This window comes from Epinephelus moara, chromosome 9 (assembly GCF_006386435.1).
Source record: "Epinephelus moara isolate mb chromosome 9, YSFRI_EMoa_1.0, whole genome shotgun sequence".
Taxonomy (NCBI): domain Eukaryota; kingdom Metazoa; phylum Chordata; class Actinopteri; order Perciformes; family Serranidae; genus Epinephelus; species Epinephelus moara.
The window spans coordinates 19690188-19704708 of NC_065514.1; the positions used below are offsets into that span (position 1 = coordinate 19690188).

The 14521-nt window shown below is 40.9% G+C and overlaps 1 protein-coding gene across 1 annotated transcript in view; it reads left to right on the top strand.

Moving 5' to 3' along the window:
• The window catches only part of antxr1b (ANTXR cell adhesion molecule 1b), a 17711-nt gene extending 6337 nt beyond the window's left edge, over nt 1-11374 (top strand). The window contains exons 7-18 of the mRNA XM_050053781.1: nt 1240-1308; nt 1397-1477; nt 1586-1646; nt 1842-1940; nt 3641-3710; nt 3815-3893; nt 5499-5594; nt 5710-5751; nt 5919-6011; nt 9294-9452; nt 10226-10306; nt 10994-11374. Of these exons, the coding sequence (XP_049909738.1) occupies nt 1240-1308; nt 1397-1477; nt 1586-1646; nt 1842-1940; nt 3641-3710; nt 3815-3893; nt 5499-5594; nt 5710-5751; nt 5919-6011; nt 9294-9452; nt 10226-10306; nt 10994-11374 (1311 nt within the window). The remainder of the gene's footprint in view (nt 1-1239; nt 1309-1396; nt 1478-1585; nt 1647-1841; nt 1941-3640; nt 3711-3814; nt 3894-5498; nt 5595-5709; nt 5752-5918; nt 6012-9293; nt 9453-10225; nt 10307-10993) is intronic.
• Nucleotides 11375-14521: the final 3147 nt, after the last annotated feature.

Consider the following 14521-nt stretch of genomic DNA (forward strand, 5'->3'; position numbering starts at 1 on the left):
ATATATATATAAAAGCATAATTATAAGGCTACGAAAACCAAACGAATTTTATTTTATAGCGATCATACACTTGTATAAACATATTAATGGGTAGAATATTCAGATTCAGATTCAGATTGACAATAAACCATGCCAAATATTACACACTGGCCCTTTAACATTGTATTAATGCTATTTTCTTGTTAAAGCAACCATTCCCCAGAAGATTGTAATAATGATACAGAATGTAACATTATCATCATTATGCACCATATTGCGTATTGTTCCCCTTACCATGTTACTTTAAAATTTAATATATAAAATTATAAACATAAGGGGTAAATCTACACTGCAATACATAAAGCAGAAAGATGTTGGTTGGAGGTTGGTTGTTCTTTGGGTTTAGTCCCAGGCTTGTTGTGTTTGTGGCCACATGACTCTCAGTGATGTCACAGCAGATGTGTTCCAGCTGTCAATAGTATAACAGAAGTCACATTACTGACGGAGGCGTACCCACAAGTGGAAAAAGCTTTAAAGTTTCAGCCTATAAAGAGCAGTGCCACCACACTTTTCTCCCCATTGTGATTTACTGGGCATTCATCATTTTACTGAAGATTTTTGTTGTGTGTTTGTTTAAAGGGACAGTTCAGCCTCGAATCAAAAATACATATTTTTCCTCTTACCTGTAGTGCTATTTATTAATCTAGATTGTTTTGGCGTGAGTTGCAGAGTGTTGGTGATATCGGCCGTAGAGATGTCTGGCCTGTCATGAGACAGTTACTCAAGATAATCCACAGACTTTATTGGGAGCAGTTTCATGTAGGAACTATTTTCTTTCTACCAAACTACACCCTTCAACTGTATCACGACGCAGGAGGAAGCATGCATCTACTCATGGACGAGAGGCTTGAAGCGTGCATCTACTCATGGACGAGAGGCTTGTCCTCATGACGGCATGATTGGTGGGTTTAATTTAATGGAAAGAAAATAGTTCCTACATGGATTATCTTGAGTAATGATTTCTAGAAAGAGACATTGCTGTTGAGTTTTTAAAGTGTAATCTTAAGGTGCTTTGAGCACCTTAAGCCGAGTGCCATCTAGTTCCATTATATTTGAGAGAAGGCAGACATCTCTAAGGCTGATATTGCCAAGACTCGGCAACTCACACCAAAACAATTTTAGATTGACAAATATCACTACAGGTAAGAGGAGAAATATGTGTTTTTGGTTTGGGGGTGAACTGTCCCTTTAATGTCTCAGGCTAGCAGAGCACGCCAGTTGGGCGCCACCGTGTACTGTGTGGGAGTAAAAGACTTCAATGAAACCCAGGTAAATCAATCTGTTAACCAGCAAATTCATCAATCAATCCAAAGTATAAGACAAATTATAAGTTAATCATTCAGTCATGTCTTCACAGCTTTCAACGATAGCTGACAGTAAGGACCACGTCTTCCCTGTGAATGATGGATTTGAGGCGCTACAAGGCGTCATTGACTCGGTACGAAAGTCACTTTCATATCACAGAAAGATGATTAAATACCTCGTCTCATAATTTAATATGCTGTACCTTTAGCGCAGCTTTTTATGTTTTTATTTTTCATCTCAGATCCTGAAGAGATCATGCATCGAGATCCTGGCTGTAGAGCCCTCCAGCATCTGTGAAGGAGGTAAAGGCACCAACACTGTGCTGAATACTGTACAGTATAGCCTACACTATACAAACACCTTATATATTATATTATTTTTAGCTTAGATTTAATATACTACTGAGTGCTTCAGCTTCTTAAGTGTACACTGAATACACGCTGAACAATTGACTGCATGGACAAATGATAAAAATGGTTATTTTTATCCCACTTCAGAATCTTTCCAGGTGGTAGTCAAAGGAAATGGTTTCCTTCACGCTCGAGACGTACAGAAAGTTCTCTGCAGCTTTCGCATCAATGACACAGTTACTATGAGTAAGTACATGCTCCAAGGTTTTCATACACAAACACTGATAGACTAGAATTACACTTTTAATACTGAATTAATCCATATTTGTACATAAAGAGTTAATTGACCCAAATTTTCACCCAAGTCTGCAGTCCCCCTCAAAAGAGCATTTTAGCATCTTTTAGCCGATTGTTTTGATTTCATGGCTCACAGTGTTATTTGTTCAAGCAGACAGACAAAGTTAGCGACTAGCTGGTGGACATAGTGGAGCATTTAGCAGCTAATAAGCCAGATACTTTCCCTGGGTCTTGGTGGAGACCAAAACAGTGCTATAAGGAGAGAGAATACTTAACCCAGTCACCAGAAAAAATGTTGGCATTGTACGTTTCTGCAAACCAAGGATATGTTACATTTGTACATTATTATGTAGCAACTATGTTGAAACTTTACATTTTTCAACGTTTCAACAATGCTGTGGTTAACATGTGGTTAGATTAGCACACAGGTTAGGTTATGGTTAAGAGAAGTCTGTGTCTCTGCTTGGAACATTTGGTTTTCATAGCACTATCCTGGCTGGTAAAACAGCAATCAGTTGCTGAAACTCAACCGGTTTGGTTGTTTGCCGGTCTCAAACTTTGGCCTGCAGTACTCTGCAGCTTGGCAGGCATCTTGCCCAGGTGACACGCCATCCACCATCCCCTCCACTTTCCAAGTTTCCAAGTCAGCTCACAAACTACATCACTTTAGAAACGCTGGTATGATACAAATGAAATGTACAAATGAAACATATTTGTGGTTTGCAGAAATGTACAATGCCAACATTATCTTCTGGCAACTGGGCTGTGCGTCTGCTGGATTTTTAAAAAACTTAACAAGGCTGTAATATGTCAAATGTGAGCGCTTGTTGTGGAGTTCTGAAACCAAGAGAATTAAGACTGTAAACTGGCTCTGTCCAGAGGTAACAAGCTGTAAAGGTAATCTTATATATTACCTCATTCTTACATTTTAGATACAGAGTGGTACGTAGGTGGACTTAATCAATGTATGTCCTTAAAGAAGGATGTAAACGTGTGTGTGTGAATAAGCTGTGTATCACCTTCTCTGTTGGCCGCGCTATATTGTGAAGTGATTGATAGACAACAACACTGTCGGTGTGTGAATCCAAACTATTAATAGACAAACTAGAAAAGCAGCAGTTTGGGGAATTTCACTCAGCAGCCATTTACATCATTGTTACAAGTTTGTTTTGGCCATACAGGCGGAGAGGGGCTGGGGGGCGTTAGAGCCACTCTTTGTGGTAGACAATGATTTAAATCCCCGTCCTCCCCAAAAACCATCAACACCATCTTCCCGCTCTTTGAATCAGCTGGTATAACGCTCAGTACTTCTCAGATGTCTGAAGGGGAATGTGGATCTCATCAGGCACGAGCACTGTCTTTGCACACACTAGACACTCACTCAGCCAGGGTAAATAAACCACAACCCTCCCTCATTTGCTTCATTTTCCATAAGGAGAGGAAGTCCAGGGATTTAATAACAAAAAGAATATTTTGAGGCTTGAATCTCCTAAGTTTTAGGACTAGTAGAGTTTTCATTTGCATCACTTTACTTTGTCTTTCACCAGTGATCCTGGCTTATATTGTAACTTACTTCACTGAATACTGCGCACTCTCAAACCACATAATTACAGCGTATCTTGATACAAGTTCTCATTCTGTGTCCACAGTGAAAAGACCTTTGGTGGTGAGAGATACGTACCTTTTGTGCCCAGCTCCTGTTCTGGAAAAAGTGGGAACGTAAGTGAATGTCACAGACGTGGCTGTCTGGGTTGTATTAAGCCGAGGCGCTAACTGTCAGCAAATCATCATCGCCCTCATTTACTTTGCTACCATTCCTGCAGGTCTGCCACTCTCCACGTCAGCATGAATAATGGCCTGAGCTTCATATCAAGTTCCGTCACAATTACTGCAGTCGCATGTGTAAGTATAGTGTAAAACAAGGTGGTGCTAAAAAGCTGAACGTTAGCTTATGGCTAAAATGGATTCTGTGAACTTTAGACTTTGGCTCGTTTTCTGACTTTGTGACTGATGTGCCATATGGAATCACTGCATCGCAGCAACTCCTTTCTTCTTGTATGGATCAGCTGTCTCTTTCAGTTTATCTTTGAAGAAACGGCTCCTGTCACACATGTCTGCAGCTGCAGCAGCTTGACCCCTCTGACCCAGTTTGCTGCATTTCATTATGGCGACACTGACACTGACAAGATGTTCTAAAATTTAAGTATCCCATAATGTCCTTTGCAACTATTTCCCACCCTGCTGAACATTGTTAAAAAGACATGAACATGGATATAGTCATCTAAAATACATTTTTATCTAATTTTGTCTGAAAAGTTAAGAAAATTGTATTCATATAGAATACACATAGACAATATTATGTCAGAAAATTCTTCAGTGCAGTGAAAGATATAGATTAAAAAAATTGCTGTGAAAGGCCACCCCACACCACTGTCCAAAATAATCAGGAGCAAATGCAATCAGTATCTAAATAAACCAAACAAACTGCAGTTATTATTACTACTCATGTTTCTTAGACAATGGTGTACTGCAGTTCTGCATGTGGTTTGTGCCAGTGGTGTTGCCATACCCCAGTAGAAACCATTGCTCGACTGTTGTGGGTAGCTACAATCACTCTCAGATACTGTGCAATCTCTATTACTTTCAGATGTATTAACAAAGGGAAAACTAGAATGTAATAGGACTGTTAAGCAGCTTTATCGGTGTTGGTATTTCCTAAAAATGTCATAAAACAGGTCATTTAAAAGTTATAGTATTCTATGTCATAAAAAAAACATAAAAATGTCGAAGCATAAAATGTCATAAAAAAGTCACAGTGTGTCTGCTTTTCCTGTGCGTCACTCAATCATATGCTGGCTCCCTAAAGTGGCACTCAGTGATCAAAACTTTGAGAGATTTTTGTTTCGAAATGCTCTAAAATGATGGTTTCTAAAGTTTCTAAAAATTTCTCCTGGGGGTAATTACCTTCTTTGGAGGATTGGGTTGCACAAGGTGCACACTGAAAATGCCCCCCTCCCTAAATTTTTAGGTGATTACGGCAGTGATTTAAACACACACAAAATCAAAACATAGTGTTTTCACAAAGTAAAATGAAGTTAAGTAAATTGTGTACAGGTTTGGTGAGGTATGAGGTATACTATGCATGAATTATCGGTTACTGTTTATAAAAAGTATCACTGGCAAAAGTGAAAGCCAACCCTGGCTTTGTATTTGCATTTTTCCGTGCTGTGTCCACGATTTTTGTAGCTTCCTCTTGGATAGGTGCTGCTTAGGTCTGGCAGTTGGTCACTACCTTTTTATAAAATCCCTACCTCACCTGTGCTCTATGATCAGGAACATTATGAACATAGAAAATGTGAAGAAAATAAGAAAATACAGGCAGAGGGCAGAGTCTCTGCAGATAAATACACCACCACACACTTCCAGTGGGTCCTAGGTGATGATTAATCTTTAAGATTTTAAGTGTAATTTACCCTCGTCATGTCCCGTCTTTATTTTACCTTTTAGTCTGACGGGACCTTTGTGGCCATCGCTCTGCTCATCCTCCTGCTCCTGCTTACCATCCTCCTGCTGTGGTGGTTCTGGCCTCTCTGCTGCACCGTGGTACGTCAGCCATCTTGGATCCTCTCAGAGTAAAGAACATACAAATGTGCTTATGTTAGGACACACCAGTCAACCTTTGATTATTACAGTGCATTTTTCTGTTCTTTGTTTGCAGGTGATTCATGAGCCTCCTCCTCCAGTAATAGAGGACTCGTCTGTACGTGATTTTTTCTTCACCTCATAGTGACAAAATTATATAAAAGGCTTGGCATTCATATTGATATATTAGTATAGTATGAATTATATTGTTTGTCAAGCACAGTTCCCCTGTTCAGCTATTGTTTTACTTTTTTTAAACATGAGTACTGTTCACTTGTTCTGCAGGATGATGAGGACGGTTTTCCTAAGAAGAGGTGGCCCACTGTGGACGCCTCGTACTATGGAGGACGTGGAGTCGGAGGCATCAAGAGAATGGAGGTAAAAAGAGAGAACAGCAATCCAGGTGGCAAATAAATGAATCTGTAATAAAGCACTGAAACTTGGTGTTCAGCAGTATTTTCAGATACTTAAAAACTGATTTAAATTTAAATTAACATGATTATTTTCACTGTGTTTGATTCAAAGCCACACTGAGGGGTTTTTTTCTACACTGAATCAACATCAAACATGCTTTAGTGGTGTAACCAAGTCCAGCTTCTTTCACTATCAAATATGAAAATCTTGAAATGAAATTCACCACATATCTGCATCAGCTTCAAGTTCACAGACGAAACACATGGTGGGCTTGAATCTAGTACTCTGCTACTTTGAGAGAGATCAAACGCAAATATGGCAGGAATACAAAAAGGAAACAGGAAGCGGCTCATCTCTTAAAAAGATGACTGTGCAGGTCCATGCTGGAAGAGACTGAGTCACTCTGTTGTTGTGACCAGTTTTGGAGAGCCAGTAAGAGTCAAGATGAGGCCATCTGGTCAGTAAAGTGCAAGGAGTACAGATTTAGAAAATGCCCGGAGGCAAGGATGTGTGCCCTGTTAGCGAGCTTGCATGACTTGTTTGTGGTTGTTACACAACAGGCCAGTGTCTTTGGTTTTCTGCTCAGGAGGAATGAAGGTGCCTGTCAGTGAAATCTTGCGTGAAGGCTTGCTCTTTGCAGCTTGAGATGGTAAAAGGGCAGAATCTCAATTTCTGTGAGGAAAAGGAGAGCAGTGGAAAGAAAAATTCAGAGTCATGATGTTAAGAGTTTTCTTTTGTAATAAGAAGAGGCAGTCAGACATATTGATACAACAACAGGAATAAGACGTCCGCGGGTCAAGAGGGACCAGAAGTGTCTGTTAAGAAGAGGGTCAAGGAGACAGAAGTTAGCCTCTCAGTGTGAAGTGCTTTACAGAGTGGCTGTGCAGCTTGAGGAGTCTGTGCTGTGAACTCAAAGCCTTGAAGCGGCACCGCTTCCAAACAGAGCAATGGAAAATATGCACAACTTCATTTAAGTGCTTTCTCTGCCAAGTTAAAGCCTTCATGGCCTGTCTGTGGCAGCTGCAAGGGAGTAAATGTGAGTAATGAACTTCCAAGGTTGCTTTGACAGAGCTGGTTTCACTCGTGATGTGATGGATTGTTCTTGACATTTACTTAAGCTTTTTAGTGGTTTTCAGAGCATCAAGGTAATTATAAAAGAAAAAAAAAACTTCAAAGAAATGCTCCTAGTGAAATATTCTTTACATTTGAGAGAAGGCAGATGACATGTGGCAGTGGGTCTCTCGCTGAATATTTAGGTTTTATGCTATGAAACAGGTTGAAAAGTAGGCTAATTACTGTTCTCTTAAAGGCTTAGGAAAAATACCAAAACTAGAACTTTGGACCATAAATTGCCGCAATTAAATTTCAAGGCAATGGAGCCAACTTCTGATGTCTTGTGGATTTCAGAGGACTGGATTTAATCGAACTCCATGTCGACATGCTACAAACATCTGGATATGTGAGGAAAGAGCAATTTTTATATGTTAAAATAAGGCAGCAAGTTGGTGCAAAGATTGGCATCATTGACAAGAGCTGAAGTCATGCAAAGGCATTGGGGAAAACAGGTTCTGCTTGAGCGGACATTATCAGCTCATGTTAAACTGTCTTATTATTGCAAACTAATAATTGAAGATTTTTGCAAGACGGAGGGTCTCTAAGTCTAAGAGCGGGTCTGTCAGGTTGTACTGAAGGACAGCTGTGTTTTGAGCTAAATGCTAACAGTCAGCACACTAACATGCTCACAAACAGTGCGTAGCCTACGCAGTGCATGCTTTAACATATGAATGTTTTTTGCACAAGATTCATCAATATTTGTTTATTCTCAGTGAACACATTTAGAACTGCCTCAGACCATAGAAACGCACAGATGATGAAGGCCCGATTGTCTTTGTAAACACACAACTTTTAACCAACTGTATTCATTACAAAAAAATAATAATAATAGAAATTAAAAATGTATTAACATTAATTTACTAATGCATTGGCCAAATGTATTAAACAACTGTGAAGCCATTTCCCTAAGTGGAAACAAAACTTTTATTTACCCTTATTTCACAGATAAGAAACAAAAAATTGCGAGGACAGTAAAGCCTCCACTAAAAAAGCAGAGGAAATTTCCGCTTGTTGCTAGGCTAATTTATTGTAATTTTATTGTTGTCCCTGGTTTTATATGAGACGAGGGAAAGATCGTTTTATTGTTGTCCCTGGTTTTATATGAGACGAGGGAAAGATCGCTGGCCGCTAGGCTAATTTATACAATGTAAAATGCCATAGGCTTGTGCTAATAACGTTAGCATGTTATATATGTTTGGAAAACGTGTTTAGTATAAGACAGTTGTTTTGTCTGTGAACCTTGTGAGGTGTAATGGAGCCAAATTGAGTGCCGTTACCTGTTACATGTTGCTGTTGTCCATGGTTTTGTATGAGAAGAGGAAAAGATCATTAGTTGCTAGACTAATTTATACAATGTAAAATGCCATGGACTTGTGCTAATAACGTTAGCATGTCGTATTTGTGGGGAAAATGTGTCCAAATAAAGACAAGTGTTTGTCTGTGAATGCTGCGAGTTATAGTGAAGCTGATTTGTGTACTGGTGTTTGAAATTGTCTCTATTAAGCCATGTTTAATGTGTGTTTTTGGTGTGTTTTGAGTCAACTAACCTCTACAGCACGTCACAGAAACCTCCGCTGCCAGTATAACTGCAGAGTGACACAGACACACCACCGCATAACTATAAATGCTAACATGCTAACATTTGGTAAAATAGCACTAACTGCAAAGTACAGCTGAGGCTGATGTCATTAGTTTTACAAGTATTTATAAACAAAAATATTGGACACTTGACAATTTTGACCTGTTGATGGTGCTGGAGTAAAAGTTAAACACCAACAACAACAAGCCAGACAGTTGTTGAAATATTGTGGAGTAAAAGTCAGTGCAACACCAAAGCCAGTAGGGATTTATCATCTGGGAGCAATTAATGTTTGTACAAAATTTCATCCGTCCAACAGTTGTTAAAATAATTCAGTCTGGTCCAGAGTGGTGGAACATTACCAGACCAACACTGCTAACGTGGCTAAACCTAATTAGAAACGCTGCTGCTTCTTTCTTCTGTGACGAAAGTAACCAAATTTGATGGTTGATTTATTCGCCATATTCCAATTTTAAACCTGTGTGACTCTAAATGTGTGCTTCCTATTTGTCACTGATTGCAGCTCAGTGCTGAAATCTGTTGCTTCTGTTCAGGTCCGATGGGGAGATAAAGGCTCAACTGAAGAGGGAGCCAAACTGGAAAAAGCTAAAAACGCTCGAGTTGTGATGCCCCCGGAGGAGTTTGAGCCGCCGCGGCCTTACTACAACGTGCACAAATCTATCCCCTCCCAGAAGTGGTACTCTCCCATCAAGGTGCTCCAGTCATTCACCTCTTCACTCATTTTAATTGTGTTATCTATTCATTCACTGGGGACATTTATATTTGGTGCATGTCACTTTAATCTTATATGAGTCTGTAATTTTTAACCAGATGTCTGTTTATTATTTGGCTTTCAATTTTTTCCCCCAGAGCTTTCAAACACATCTCATGCTCTTCCTCTTTGATCACTTGTCATAACTGTCATCAAATATATTTTACAGCATGCATCACATAATGTTAACATATGTAGACCTAATATACAGTTTGATGCCAATTCCAGATGCTTTAAAACTGAAAGACCTCTTCCTCACAATGGCCTCTATCCACCATAATCTTAAAAATATTATTTTTAGTGTTCCTGGGAGTGATGTGTGACCAGGAAATAGTTAATAAAATGTGTCTCCTAACATATTAGTCAGCTGGATGGACTGTAATAGGAACCAGACATGAACTGAGCTCACCCCTGAATATGGAATCTGTTGAGCGGGTGTTATTTCTAACAAAATACATTCTTTGTTTATCTGTCGCTCTATCATATAAAGCTTCCTATGCAAGAATCAAACAGAGACATCTGGTGCGAAAAGTGGAGCAGATACAGTCTGGCAGCGTCACAAATAAACAGATACACTTTGCTTGCTAGTCAGCTTTTCAAGGATTGCTTTTGCTGCTGACCGCTGCATACGAATCATGTTTATATTTCCTGTTGTTATCGGAGATCACTGGTTTAATATACTGTTATTTATTTGTGCTGATCACCTTCCTGCAGGGCAAGCTGGATGCTTTGTGTGTCTTCCTGAGAAAAGGCTATGACAGAGTGTCCGTGATGCGACCTCATCCTGGAGACAAGGTGAGCGAAATCGACAAGCCAGAGATAACAGAATGATGGAAAGCCAAGACTTCCACTATGAATTAATGAGCTCTTTAAACTGTAAGATAAGAATACATTCATTCAAAACAAAGCAGTTAATAAGATTGTGAAGCAGCTATGTCAACTTTTGGCAGGCAGATGTGTTAGATTTGCCAGAGCTTGAATTCAGACCTCTGGAAATGATTGATAAAGGAAGTCTGGATCAAAGAGCAGAATCATTGAAATCCTAACTGCATGACAAATGTACATAATCCATGGACTAAACATATTTAAAAAGTTAAAGCTGCATCGAAGTGACTCAAAGCAAAAGTGGCATAGTGAGTGGACAAAGGTAAAAACAACTGCAGTATTGTCTGGAGGAATGCTCCTGTCTGCAGAAGTCATTTAGAGTAGATGCTGCCTGCCTCCTCCAGCTCCTAGCGTCAGCTCGACTGGGCTGGCAGGAATGCTGTTTCCTTCCATGACACTCGCTAACGGAGGAATTTCCTTTTTCCATCTGTTGGGAGCTGTACCCTTTCAACCCTGCCAATCGCTGTGCCATTGCAGAATCAGGAGTTTTTTAATGGAATATCTGCAGTTTCTTTACATCTCACATTGCACACAGTGAAGTTCATACAACACCTCTTCAATAACCTGTGATTACTTTTTTGGTGTTCTTTATTACAGGGTAAGTGCATAAACTTCACCCGAAGCAAATCCTACCCTGCTCCTCGCTATCCCATCTACAACCACCCCTCCACGCCCGTCTACACTTTGCCCCACAGTTACCGGCGTCGTCCTTCAGAGGGCGACCACGACTTCAATTTGCCCCCCTCGCCAACCACAACGCTCCCCCCTCTGCCGTCCACTCCTCCCCCATCCTCCGCCACCCTACCCATGTACACACCACCTCCCAGCAGAGCCCTGCCCCCTTCCAACATGAGCTCAGTCTCTGCACCCCCGTCTCCAACTGGCTCGCTTCCACCTCCACCTCAGGGTCCACCTCCTTGCAGAGCGCCTCCTCCCTCACGCCCCCCTCCACGCCCCAATCACGAGAACCACTGGTGATTAAAAAACAAAAAGTTGAGGAGAAGGGTCTGAACTCAGGATGGAAGCCTGGAAGGATATTCTCACTGTGTCTCTGTACAGACAGACTGACTGTATTATGTTGCCTTTCGAGGCTGCAGCTGGTGATTCAATCCTGCACCGTCTCTTTTCCTCAACAAGTGGCTCACGCATGATGTGCCATGAACTATGACTTTTTTTTAAGTCTAGAAAGTAAATATTTAGTGTCGCACGCACAGCTTTGGCTATTACATGCTATTGGAGCTAAGCAGCAATGTATCCATTTTTAACAACATTTCTACCTAATATTAAACCCAACACAGTGGTCAGGCATTGTGATGTGCTATTGAGTGGCATAAACTCGCATTTTAGTCTTTGCCTGATGTCAATCTTTGGATCTAAAACAAATCTTTAATTGATTTACGCAGTGAAAAACAAAAATCATGAGTTTAAGCAGCAGGAAATCCAGTGGCTCGGCAACTGCGTCATGTGTTTTATACATGCAAGTCTGTTTGGCAAGTGCTGTTTTGTACAATGTATATTTTGTGAATGAATATTCATTAAATCACTGAATTATATACAATTTACATCATATTGCATCAGATGTCTGATTTCCATTGACAGTGAGAGTTTTCATTTCATGATTTTTTAAGGTGATAGTATGAAAGGCAGTTAAAGGAATAGTTCAACATTTTGGGAAGTACAGTTCTTTTGCTTTTTTGCAGAGAGCTAGATGAGAAGATTAATACCACTGTAGTGTAAAACAAGAGCCAGCAGGTGGTTTGTTTCATCAGTAAGTGAATAGTTCCAGTGGGTCACTTCCTGTCAAACTGCAACCTATTTGTTTCATTAAACAAATGAGATTTAACATGTTCACTTGCAGAGGCGAGGGTAAGTCACATGTTAAAGGCAAACGCAACTCTCATGTCTTAACTTTCAAGTCCAAAACAAGTCCCAAGTTCTTGTGGTGAGAATCAAGCAAGGCGAGTCGAGTCGGTGCCTTACAGTAAGTCAAGCGAGTCACAAGTCAAGTCATATTAAAGTCAGATAATCTGGACAAATGTTGGTTAGAAAGCTAACCTTTGACCAGCCAGTAAGCTAATGAGTTAGCTAATAAGACACATTCAGGTACCTGTGGGATCAGTAGTGACAGATAAAGTTGGATGTTGTGGCGGTTGTGTCACTGATTTTTGAGTTGCAGACCTTGCATACCAATTTCATCTTCTTAATGTCACAGTCTGCTCCTGGTACATTCACCTGCACCCTGCTAGCCAGCCATGCCCCCCTCATCAAGACAACTCCTCTCACCTGCCTCCACAGCTGCAGCTCATCAGCCAATCAGCCTGGTATATAAGCCTCTCCAGCACACACACACTCTTTACCAGATTGTTCTTTAACCTCATGCACGACTTTCCAGCACTTCTTACCTGCCTGCTCTCCTGTTACTGACCCTGCCTCTGACCTGTCTACATCGTCTCTTTCCTGGTAAACTCACCAGCCTCATGTCTCTGGTTTCCGGCTGTGTGGTGTTTTCCTGCCACAACGTTTCAGCCTGTGTTCCCACATGCTTCCCACGTCAGTTGCCTGCTGCAGCTCAGAGACTATCTGGGAGACACCACACACTGCCTTGTGTGTGTGTCCACCTTTCAGCTACCTGTCTGCCCCTGAACCCAGAGACTGTGTGGGCTCTGAGCCCGAAGCATGAACTATTAATTGAATACCTTCATCTGCTCAAGCTTCTGTTTATTCTGTGATTGAATAAAGGTCATTACCAACTGTCACTGAGTGCTGCATTTGGGTTCAACCACATCTGTTACACTGAATACTGTCATAATGTTTAAATCCCAATTTTGTTATTTTTGACTAGCACTAGCCATGCGTTGGCCTTGCTGGTAGGTTGGTATGTTGCCAGGTTTGCATGCCTTGCACTAGAAATCAACCAATCAGTCTTCAAAACATAACATCTCAATATCTAGAAAAATGCAGATATCTAATAAAAAAGTCAATTCTTTTGAGCCATCCGCCTCAAGTCTAAGTTATGTCTCAAGTCATGAATACTACGTCAAAGTCAAGTTTATTATTTTATTCAATGTTAAGCCGGATATACACCGTGCAGTTTTTGGCTGTCCCAGATGAAGATGACCAACATGAAAGAAATGTGGCGATGTCTTTGGTTGTGTCTCTAAAATGGTGGTCCTACGTACAGTGAGAAAGGTTCAAGGATGGTTGCTGTCACAGTCTTGCAATCAAAGACAGTCTGGGATAAAATTCAGACAGTGTCAGAAACGTCTACTAATCAACCAATAGAAATGCAGCATGAAATGACACACTGGCGCTAAACCCAAATAAACAGACAGACAGATAGCAGCTCGCCATGTGTGAAATGTGCCTTGCTTGTGTGTCCTCTGGCTTTTTATCATGATCGTGTAAGCAGGGGTGGAAATCCCGGGGGGGACAGGGGGGACATGACCCCCTCTAAAGTAAAGCTGTACCCCCCTAGACTAATTTGAGACACAATTAATAATTTTTGAACAATGCAGTAGTATTTATTGAAAGCACAATGTAAGCGGTGCTCATTATAATCGCGCAATTATGTGCTATTTAAATCTTCTTACCTGCCCCCCCTCCCATTCCTAGTAGTGGTATATCCCACACTCTTTCCAACGGGCGGGGCTAGCAGCCGTTAGTACTTGGCAGCAGTAGCAATGTGTGGCTCAACCCACTGCCCACATCGTGCATCGGGTAAGATGTATACTCACACAGATACAGTTTAACTTACACAAGTTTCAACACATCCCATTTACTGTTACAACAAGCCCCAGGCCCAGGCTGATAATATAAACTGTCTGCAACATTCCTCCTGCATTGTTCAAAAGCCAGAGTTTAGTGATAGTCAGAGAGGACAGGAGAGAAAGAAGAGGGAGAGGACAGGACAAGAGCAGTCAGTGGCAGAGCGGCTCGTATGGGTACCTGTCTGTAGGCTCTCCTCCTGTCAGTGAGACAAACATGAAAGACGTGCAGACGAGGAGCGGTCATTATGCGCGACTATTACGCACGGTTGTGAGGTGCGCAGCGGCAGATCTCACAGCACACTTTTTATAAACCAGTTTACCAGTTTAATTGCAGGAAATGTTTAGTTGTTAAGCCATT